The sequence below is a fragment of the Oncorhynchus gorbuscha genome, unplaced genomic scaffold, assembly GCF_021184085.1.
Source record: "Oncorhynchus gorbuscha isolate QuinsamMale2020 ecotype Even-year unplaced genomic scaffold, OgorEven_v1.0 Un_scaffold_817, whole genome shotgun sequence".
Lineage (NCBI taxonomy): Eukaryota > Metazoa > Chordata > Actinopteri > Salmoniformes > Salmonidae > Oncorhynchus > Oncorhynchus gorbuscha.
This window is the reverse complement of record NW_025745821.1, coordinates 222,501-234,862: the sequence shown is the minus strand read 5'-3', so window position 1 is coordinate 234,862 and position 12,362 is coordinate 222,501. Positions and strand designations below refer to the sequence as shown.

The 12,362-nt window shown below is 42.4% G+C and overlaps 1 protein-coding gene across 1 annotated transcript in view; it reads left to right on the top strand.

The window, feature by feature from the left end:
- The first annotated feature begins 10,021 nt into the window (after positions 1–10,021).
- The window catches only part of LOC124020435 (synaptogyrin-3-like), a 12,097-nt gene continuing 9,756 nt past the window's right edge, over positions 10,022–12,362 (top strand). Inside the window, exon 1 of the mRNA XM_046335674.1 lies at positions 10,022–10,321. Within this exon, the coding sequence (XP_046191630.1) occupies positions 10,217–10,321 (105 nt within the window). The 5' untranslated portion in view covers positions 10,022–10,216. The remainder of the gene's footprint in view (positions 10,322–12,362) is intronic.

The window sequence follows — 12,362 nt, the reverse complement described above, 5'->3', positions numbered from 1 at the left end:
TATAGACCCCTGACAGAACACAGTGTTATAGAGACATATATAGACCCCTGACAGAACACAGTGTTATAGAGACATATATAGACCCCTGACAGAACACAGTGTTATAGAGACATATATAGACCCCTGACAGAACACAGTGTTATAGAGACATATATAGACCCCTGACAGAACACAGTAGACCCCTGACCCACTGACAGAACACAGTGTTATAGAGACATATATAGACCCCTGACAGAACACAGTGTTATAGAGACATATATAGACCCCTGACAGAACACAGTGTTATAGAGACATGACCCCTGACAGAACACAGTGTTATAGAGACATATATAGACCCCTGACAGAAGAACAGTGTTATAGAGACATATATAGACCCCTGACAGAACACAGTGTTATAGAGACATATATAGACCCCTGACAGAACACAGTGTTATAGAGACATATATAGACAGAACCAGTGTTATAGAGACATGACCCAGGTGACAGAACACAGTGTTATAGAGACAGACCCCTGACAGAACACAGTGTTATAGAGACATATATAGACCCCTGACAGAACACAGTGTTATAGAGACATATATAGACCCCCAGAACACAGTGTTATAGAGACATATATAGACCCCTGACAGAACACAGTGTTATAGAGACATATATAGACCCACAGTGTTATAGAGACATATATAGACCCCTGACAGAACACAGTGTTATAGAGACATATATAGACCCCTGACAGAACACAGTGTTATAGAGACATATATAGACCCCTGACAGAACACAGTGTTATAGAGACATATATAGACCCCTGACCCACTGACAGAACACAGTGTTATAGAGACATATATAGACCCCTGACAGAACACAGTGTTATAGAGACATATATAGACCCCTGACAGAACACAGTGTTATAGAGACATATATAGACCCACAGTGTTATAGACATATATAGACCCACTGACAGAACACAGTGTTATAGAGACATATATAGACCCTGACAGAACACAGTGTTATAGAGACATATATAGACCCACTGACAGAACACAGTGTTATAGAGACATATATAGACCCACTGACAGAACACAGTGTTATAGAGACATATATAGACCCCTGACAGAACACAGTGTTATAGAGACATATATAGACCCCTGACAGAACACAGTGTTATAGAGACATATATAGACCCCTGACAGAACACAGTGTTATAGAGACATATATAGACCCCTGACAGAACACAGTGTTATAGAGACATATACAGAACACAGTAGACCCCCTGACAGAACACAGTGTTAAGAGACATATATAGACAGACAGAACACAGTGTTATAGAGACATATATAGACCCCTGACAGAACACAGTGTTATAGAGACATATATAGACCCCTGACAGAAAACAGTGTTATAGAGACATATATAGACCCCTGACAGAACACAGTGTTATAGAGACATATATAGACCCTGACTGACAGAACACAGTGTTATAGAGACATATATAGACCCCTGACAGAACACAGTGTTATAGAGACATATATAGACAGAACACAGTGTTATAGAGACATGACCCCTGACAGAACACAGTGTTATAGAGACATATATAGACCCACTGACAGAACACAGTGTTATAGAGACATATATAGACCCCTGACAGAACACAGTGTTATAGAGACATATATAGACCCCTGACAGAACACAGTGTTATAGACCCAGAACACAGTGTTATAGAGACATATAGACCCCTGACCCCTGACAGAACACAGTGTTATAGACATATATAGACCCCTGACATATATATATACCCCTGACCCACTGACAGAACACAGTGTTATAGAGACATATATAGACCCCTGACAGAACCCCCCTGACAGAACACAGTGTTATAGAGACATATATAGACCCCTGACCCACTGACAGAACACAGTGTTATAGAGACATATATAGACCCCTGACAGAACACAGTGTTATAGAGACATATATAGACATATATAGACCCCTGACAGAACACAGTGTTATAGAGACATATATAGACCCCTGACAGAACACAGTGTTATAGAGACATATATAGACCCCTGACCCACTGACAGAACACAGTGTTATAGAGACATATATAGACCCCTGACAGAACACAGTGTTATAGAGACATATATAGACCCCTGACAGAACACAGTGTTATAGAGACATATATAGACCCCTGACAGAACACAGTGTTATAGAGACATGACAGAACACAGTGTTATAGAGACATATATAGACCCCTGACAGAACACAGTGTTATAGAGACATATATAGACCCCTGACCCAGTGTTATAGAGACATGACACAGAACACAGTGTTATAGAGACATATATAGACCCCTGACCCAGAAGAACACAGTGTTATAGAGACATATATAGACCCCCCACTGACAGAACACAGTGTTATAGAGACATATATAGACCCCTGACAGAACACAGTGTTATAGAGACATATATAGACCCCTGACAGAACACAGTGTTATAGAGACATATATAGACCCCTGACCCACTGACAGAACCAGTGTTATAGAGACATATATAGACCCTGACAGAACACAGTGTTATAGAGACATATATGACCCCTGACAGAACACAGTGTTATAGAGACATATATAGACCCCTGACAGAACACAGTGTTATAGAGACATATATAGACCCCTGACCCACTGACAGAACACAGTGTTATAGAGACATATATAGACCCCTGACAGAACACAGTGTTATAGAGACATATATAGACCCCTGACAGAACACAGTGTTATAGAGACATATATAGACCCTGACAGAACACAGTGTTATAGAGACATATATATAGACCCTGACCCACTGACAGAACACAGTGTTATAGAGACATATATAGACCCCTGACAGAACACAGTGTTATAGAGACATATATAGACCCACTGACAGAACACAGTGTTATAGAGACATATATAGACCCCTGACAGAACACAGTGTTATAGAGACATATATAGACCCACTGACAGAACACAGTGTTATAGAGACATATATAGACCCCCCACTGACAGAACACAGTGTTATAGAGACCCCTGATATGTTATAGACCCCCTGACAGAACACAGTGTTATAGAGACATATATAGACCCCTGACCCCCAGACAGAACACAGTGTTATAGAGACATATACAGAACACAGTGTTATAGAGACATATATAGACCCCTGACCCACTGACAGAACACAGTGTTATAGAGACATATATAGACCCCACAGTGTTATAGAGACATATATAGACCCCTGACAGAACACAGTGTTATAGAGACATATATAGACCCCTGACAGAACACAGTGTTATAGAGACATATATAGACCCCTGACCCACTGACAGAACACAGTGTTATAGAGACATATATAGACCCCTGACAGAACACAGTGTTATAGAGACATATATAGACCCTGACCCACTGACAGAACACAGTGTTATAGAGACATATATAGACCCCTGACAGAACACAGTGTTATAGAGACATATATAGACCCCTGACAGAACACAGTGTTATAGAGACATATATAGACCCCTGACAGAACACAGTGTTATAGAGACATATATAGACCCACTGACAGAACACAGTGTTATAGAGACATATATAGACCAGTGTTATAGAGACTGACAGAACACAGTGTTATAGAGACATATATAGACCCTGACAGAACACAGTGTTATAGAGACATATATAGACCCCTGACCCACTAACAGAACACAGTGTTATAGAGACATATATAGACCCCTGACAGAACACAGTGTTATAGAGACATATATAGACCCCTGACCCACTGACAGAACACAGTGTTATAGAGACATATATAGACCCCTGACCCAGTGTTATAGAGACTGACAGAACACAGTGTTATAGAGACATATATAGACCCCTGACAGAACACAGTGTTATAGAGACATATATAGACCCCTGACAGAACACAGTGTTATAGAGACATATATAGACCCCTGACCCACTGACAGAACACAGTGTTATAGAGACATATATAGACCCCTGACAGAACACAGTGTTATAGAGACATATATAGACCCCTGACAGAACACAGTGTTATAGAGACATATATAGACCCCTGACCCACTGACAGAACACAGTGTTATAGAGACATAAATAGACCCATATATAGAGACCCACTGACAGAACACAGTGTTATAGAGACATATATAGACCCTGACAGAACACAGTGTTATAGAGACATATATAGACCCTGACAGAACACAGTGTTATAGACCCCTGACAGAACACAGTGTTATAGAGACATATATAGACCCACTGACAGAACACAGTGTTATAGAGACATATATAGACCCTGACCCACTGACAGAACACAGTGTTATAGAGACATATATAGACCCCTGACAGAACACAGTGATAGAGACAGAACACAGTGTTATAGAGACATATATAGACCCCTGACCCACTGACAGAACACAGTGTTATAGAGACATATATAGACCCCTGACAGAACACAGACAGAACACAGTGTTATAGAGACATATATAGACCCCCCCTGACAGAACACAGTGTTATAGAGACATATATACAGACCCATGACCCACTGACAGAACACAGTGTTATAGAGACATATATAGACCCACTGACAGAACACAGTGTTATAGAGACATATATAGACCCACTGACAGAACACAGTGTTATAGAGACATATATAGACCCACTGACAGAACACAGTGTTATAGAGACATATATAGACCCCTGACCCACTGACAGAACACAGTGTTATAGAGACATATATAGACCCTGACAGAACACAGTGTTATAGAGACATATATAGAGACCCCTGACAGAACACAGTGTTATAGAGACATATATAGACCCCTGACCCACTGACAGAACACAGTGTTATAGAGACATATATAGACCCCTGACAGAACACAGTGTTATAGAGACATATATAGACCCCTGACAGAACACAGTGTTATAGAGACATATATAGACCCCTGACCCACTGACAGAACACAGTGTTATAGAGACATATATAGACCCCTGACCCACTGACAGAACACAGTGTTATAGAGACATATATAGACCCCTGACAGAACACAGTGTTATAGAGACATATATAGACCCCTGACCCACTGACAGAACACAGTGTTATAGAGACATATATAGACCCCTGACAGAACACAGTGTTATAGAGACATATATAGACCCCTGACAGAACACAGTGTTATAGAGACATATATAGACCCCTGACAGAACACAGTGTTATAGAGACATATATAGACCCCTGACAGAACACAGTGTTATAGAGACATATATAGACCCCTGACAGAACACAGTGTTATAGAGACATATATAGACCCCTGACCCACTGACAGAACACAGTGTTATAGAGACATATATAGACCCCTGACAGAACACAGTGTTATAGAGACATATATAGACCCCTGACAGAACACAGTGTTATAGAGACATATATAGACCCTGACAGAACACAGTGTTATAGAGACATATATATAGACCCCTGACAGAACACAGTGTTATAGAGACATATATAGACCCCTGACAGAACACAGTGTTATAGAGACATATATAGACCCACTGACAGAACACAGTGTTATAGAGACATATATAGACCCCTGACAGAACACAGTGTTATAGAGACATATATAGACCCACTGACAGAACACAGTGTTATAGAGACATATATAGACCCCTGACAGAACACAGTGTTATAGAGACATATATAGACCCACTGACAGAACACAGTGTTATAGAGACATATATAGACCCCTGACCCACTAACAGAACACAGTGTTATAGAGACATATATAGACCCCTGACAGAACACAGTGTTATAGAGACATATATAGACCCCTGACCCCCTGACAGAACACAGTGTTATAGAGACATGTATAGACCCCTGACAGAACACAGTGTTATAGAGACATATATAGACCCCTGACCCCCTGACAGAACACAGTGTTATAGAGACATATATAGACCCCTGACAGAACACAGTGTTATAGAGACATATATAGACCCTGACCCACTGACAGAACACAGTGTTATAGAGACATATATAGACCCACTAACAGAACACAGTGTTTTAGAGACATATATAGACCCCTGACAGAACACAGTGTTATAGAGACATATATAGACCCCTGACAGAACACAGTGTTATAGAGACATATATAGACCCACTGACAGAACACAGTGTTATAGAGACATATATAGACCACTGACAGAACACAGTGTTATAGAGACATATATAGACCCTGACAGAACACAGTGTTATAGAGACATATATAGACCCTGACCCACTAACAGAACACAGTGTTATAGAGACATATATAGACCCCTGACCCACTAACAGAACACAGTGTTATAGAGACATATATAGACCCCTGACCCACTGACAGAACACAGTGTTATATAGACATATATAGACCCCTGACCCACTGACAGAACACAGTGTTATAGAGACATATATAGACCCCTGACAGAACACAGTGTTATAGAGGCATATATAGACCCTGACAGAACACAGTGTTATAGAGACATATATAGACCCCTGACCCACTGACAGAACACAGTGTTATAGAGACATATATAGACCCCTGACCCACTGACAGAACACAGTGTTATAGAGACATATATAGACCCCTGACCCACTGACAGAACACAGTGTTATAGAGACATAAATAGACCCCTGACCCACTGACAGAACACAGTGTTATAGAGACATATATAGATCCTGACAGAACACAGTGTTATAGAGACATATATAGACCCCTGACATAACACAGTGTTATAGAGACATATATAGACCCACTGACAGAACACAGTGTTATAGAGACATATATATAGACCCTGACCCACTGACAGAACACAGTGTTATAGAGACATATATAGACCCCTGACCCCCTGACAGAACACAGTGTTATAGAGACATGTATAGACCCCTGACCCACTGACAGAACACAGTGTTATAGAGACATATATAGACCCCTGACAGAACACAGTGTTATAGAGACATATATAGACCCCTGACAGAACACAGTGTTTTAGAGACATATATAGACCCCTGACAGAACACAGTGTTATAGAGACATATATAGACCCCTGACCCACTGACAGAACACAGTGTTATAGAGACATATATAGACCCTGACAGAACACAGTGTTATAGAGACATATATAGACCCCTGACAGAACACAGTGTTATAGAGACATATATAGACCCACTGACAGAACACAGTGTTATAGAGACATATATAGACCCCTGACCCACTAACAGAACACAGTGTTATAGAGACATATATAGACCCCTGACAGAACACAGTGTTATAGAGACATATATAGACCCTGACCCACTGACAGAACACAGTGTTATAGAGACATATATAGACCCCTGACAGAACACAGTGTTATAGAGACATATATAGACCCCTGACCCCCTGACAGAACACAGTGTTATAGAGACATATATAGACCCCTGACAGAACACAGTGTTATAGAGACATATATAGACCCCTGACCCCCTGACAGAACACAGTATTATAGAGACATGTATAGACCCCTGACCCACTGACAGAACACAGTGTTATAGAGACATATATAGACCCCTGACAGAACACAGTGTTATAGAGACATATATAGACCCCTGACCCACTAACAGAACACAGTGTTATAGAGACATATATAGACCCTGACAGAACACAGTGTTATAGAGACATATATAGACCCCTGACCCACTGACAGAACACAGTGTTATAGAGACATATATAGACCCACTGACCCACTGACAGAACACAGTGTTATAGAGACATATATAGACCCCTGACAGAACACAGTGTTATAGAGACATATATAGACCCACTGACAGAACACAGTGTTATAGAGACATATATAGACCCCTGACAGAACACAGTGTTATAGAGACATATATAGACCCACTGACAGAACACAGTGTTATAGAGACATATATAGACCCCTGACAGAACACAGTGTTATAGAGACATATATAGACACTGACAGAACACAGTGTTATACTTCCACCTAGTGGCCCAAAACCAAACCTGCAGCTTCTCACTGAATGGCAGACAGACAAACTGTTTTACGAAATATGTCAGCCGATACTGGATAAATGGTCCCGCTTCATAACTGGGTTGACGATCTGCTCCTACTCTGTGCTGTACTCCACTCAATATTTACCACGTTGGGCTGAACTACACTGCTTGTAATGACTACATGATGTCTTCTTCTACATGTACCACCATGTACCACCATGAACCACAATGTACCACCATGTACCACAATGTACCTCTGTGCATCAGCATGTACCACCATGTACCACCATGTACCACCATGTACCATCATGTATCACCGTGTACCATCGCATACCACCATGTGCCACCACGTACCACCATGTACCACCACATACCGCCATGTACCGCCATGTACCATCACATGCCACCATGTACCACCATGTACATTACATGTCACCATGTACCACCACGTACCACAATGTACCTTCATGTACCACCACATACCACAATGTACCGCCATATACCACAATGCACCAACATGTACCATTATGTAGCATTATATGCCGTCATGTACCACAGTGTACCCCCATGTACCACCATGTACCACCATGTGCCACCATGTACCACCATGTACCACCGTGTACCACCATGTACCACCATGTGCCACCATGTACCACCACATACCACAATGTACCGCCATATACCACAATGCACCAACATGTACCATTATGTAGCATTATATGTCGTCATGTACCACAGTGTACCCCCATGTACCACCATGTACCACCATGTACCACAATGCACCAACATGTACCATTATGTAGCGTTATATGCCGCCATGTACCACAACGTACCGCCATGTACCATCATGTACCGCCATGTACCATCATGTACCATCATGTACCACCATGTATCACCATGTACCACCGGCATGTACCATCGTGTACCCCCATGTACCCCCATGTGCCACCATGTACCGCCATTTACCATCGTGTGCCACCATGTACCGCCATGTACCACCATGTACCACCATGTACCACCATGTACCGCCATGTACCCCCATTTACCACCATGTACCATCATGTGCCACCGTGTACCACCATGTGCCACCATGCACCCTCCATTTACCACCATGTACCATCATGTGCCACCATGTACCACCATGTGCCACCATGTACCCCCCATTTACCACCATGTGCCACCATGTACCCCCATTTACCACCATGTGCCACCATGTACCCCCATTTACCACCATGTGCCACCATGTGCCACCATGTACCCCCCATTTACCACCATGTACCACCATGTGCCACCATGTACCCCCCATTTACCACCATGTACCATCATGTACCATTAGCGTCAAGTACCAGCTAATAGGATTTTATTTTTGTGTTTACTAATGTTTCCCTTTGTTTATTATCTATTTCACGTGCTTTGACAATGTAAGCATATGCTCCCTTTGAATTGAATATAGAGAGAGAGGTAGAGAGAGAGAGAGAGAGAGAGAGAGAGAGAGAGAGAGAGAGAGAGAGAGAGAGAGAGAGAGAGAGAGAGAGAGAGAGAGAGAGAGAGAGAGAGAGAGAGAGAGAGAGAGAGAGAGAGAGAGAGAGAGAGAGAGAGAAGAGAGAGGAGGAGGACAGAGGGGGAGGGGGAGGGAGGGAGGGAGGGAGGGAGGGAGGGAGGGAGGGAGGGAGGGAGGGAGGGAGGGAGGGAGGGAGGGAGGGAGGGAGGGAGGGAGGGAGGGAGGGAGTAGTGCGCTGCAGGTGTCACTCAAACAGGGAACTTTCACTGTTGAGTGAAAAGGTAAAACAATTCATTCCTATTACTGTTGTCAAAGTAGCCTAGGAATCTAAACACCATACAGAGAGTTTATTTGGCTATTTCAATATTATTATTAATCAAGACTGTATTTCCAGACAGGCCTATTCCCGGTGCACTGTCTGACGGTTATTTAATAGCTATTCGGTTCCCACAGGAAGAGACACCGGGGCGTTGTAGAGCCGTCAGTGAGTGTGCGCGTGGGCTCCGGTGCGACGTGACGAGGTGGGCGCCAGCCGCAATGCGAGACCAGACCGGAGGACAGGATATCTCAACGCCACTGAAACTAGGAGGAGTAACGAATAAATAAAGACGACATTTGAAAACCGATAGATAAAAATAGATAAAGGAATTAGACGGAGGGATGGAGCCGGTGGGCTCGTTTCTTCCCGGTAAATCCGGGAACTCGCACTTTGATCCGGTGGTCTTTGTCAAACAGCCGCGGACCATCCTCAGACTACTGTGCTGGGTGAGACAGACCACCGAGACGTATGTGTGTAGCCTGCCTGTATATATATATATAGGAGTCTATAATGTCTATAAAATATCCTCATCGCTGTAATATCAGACTGTGCGTCATCCGGTTCTAAAACCGTGTTTGTTTGTTCGTCCGGGTGTTTTTCCCCAGATGTCATCCTCCGTCTCCGGGGATTAGGCCAAAATCCCCACCAACATGGAGGGAGAGTCTCGCTCCGTTCCTTTAAAACACCGCCTCTCTGTGTTTTCTTGTTATGTTGATGTCTGTATCGGTTACCGCACAGAGCCAAACAGTAAAACCAGGCGCTCAATGTTATTATGACAACGCTTAGGTGATGAGGTAATGTTGTCTGTCTGACCATAATATAACATTGGGCTATATGGCCAATATAACATCATAACAAAGAGATGTGATTGGCTATTGTCTGACCTAGCTGGTTTATAATGACACAGAGGGGTAATGTTGTCTGACCTAGCTGGTTTATAATGACACAGAGGGGTAATGTTGTCTGACCTAGCTGGTTTATAATGACACAGGGGTTGTCTGACCTAATAATGACACAGAGGGGTTGTTGTCTGACCTAGCTGGTTTATAATGACACAGGGGGTAATGTTGTCTGACCTAGCTGGTTTATAATGACACAGGGGGTAATGTTGTCTGACCTAGCTGGTTTATAATGACACAGGGGTAATGTTGTCTGACCTAGCTGGTTTATAATGACACAGAGGGGTAATGTTGTCTGACCTAGCTGGTTTATAGTTTATAATGACACAGGGGGTAATGTTGTCTGACCTAGCTGGTTTATAATGACACAGGGGGTAATGTTGTCTGACCTAGCTGGTTTATAGTTTATAATGACACAGGGGGGTAATGTTGTCTGACCTAGCTGGTTTATAATGACACAGAGGGTAATGTTGTCTGACCTAGCTGGTTTATAATGACACAGGGGGTAATGTTGTCTGACCTAGCTGGTTTATAATGACACAGGGGGTAATGTTGTCTGACCTAGCTGGTTTATAATGACACAGGGGGTAATGTTGTCTGACCTAGCTGGTTTATAATGACACAGGGGGTAATGTTGTCTGACCTAGCTGGTTTATAATGACACAGGGGGTAATGTTGTCTGACCTAGCTGGTTTATAATGACACAGGGGGTAATGTTGTCTGACCTAGCTGGTTTATAATGACACAGAGGGGTAATGTTGTCTGACCTAGCTGGTTTATAATGACACAGGGGATAATGTAGTCTGACCTAGCTGGTTTATAATGACACAGGGGGTAATGTTGTCTGACCTAGCTGGTTTATAATGACACAGGGGGTAATGTTGTCTGACCTAGCTGGTTTATAGTTTATAATGACACAGGGGGTAATGTTGTCTGACCTAGCTGGTTTATAATGACACAGGGGGTAATGTTGTCTGACCTAGCTGGTTTATAATGACACAGGGGGTAATGTTGTCTGACCTAGCTGGTTTATAGTTTATAATGACACAGGGGGTAATGTTGTCTGACCTAGCTGGTTTAATATGACACAGGGGGTAATGTTGTCTGACCTAGCTGGTTTATAGTTTATAATGACACAGGGGGTAATGTTGTCTGACCTAGCTGGTTTATAGTTTATAATGACACAGGGGGGTAATGTTGTCTGACCTAGCTGGTTTATAATGACACAGAGGGTAATGTTGTCTGACCTAGCTGGTTTATAATGACACAGGGGGTAATGTTGTCTGACCTAGCTGGTTTATAATGACACAGGGGGTAATGTAGTCTGACCTAGCTGGTTTATAATGACACAGAGGGGTAATGTTGTCTGACCTAGCTGATTTACAATTTATAATGTATTCTGTTTGGTAGTGTTCAGCTGTATAGTAATTAACTAGTAGTTGTCTCTCCTCCAGGTATTCTCTATGGTAGTGTTCAGCTGTATAGTAATTAATTAAAGGTGATGTCTCTCTTCCAGGTATTCTCTATGGTAGTTCAGCTGTATAGTAATTAATTAAAGGGGTTGTCTCTGCTCCAGGTATTCTCTATG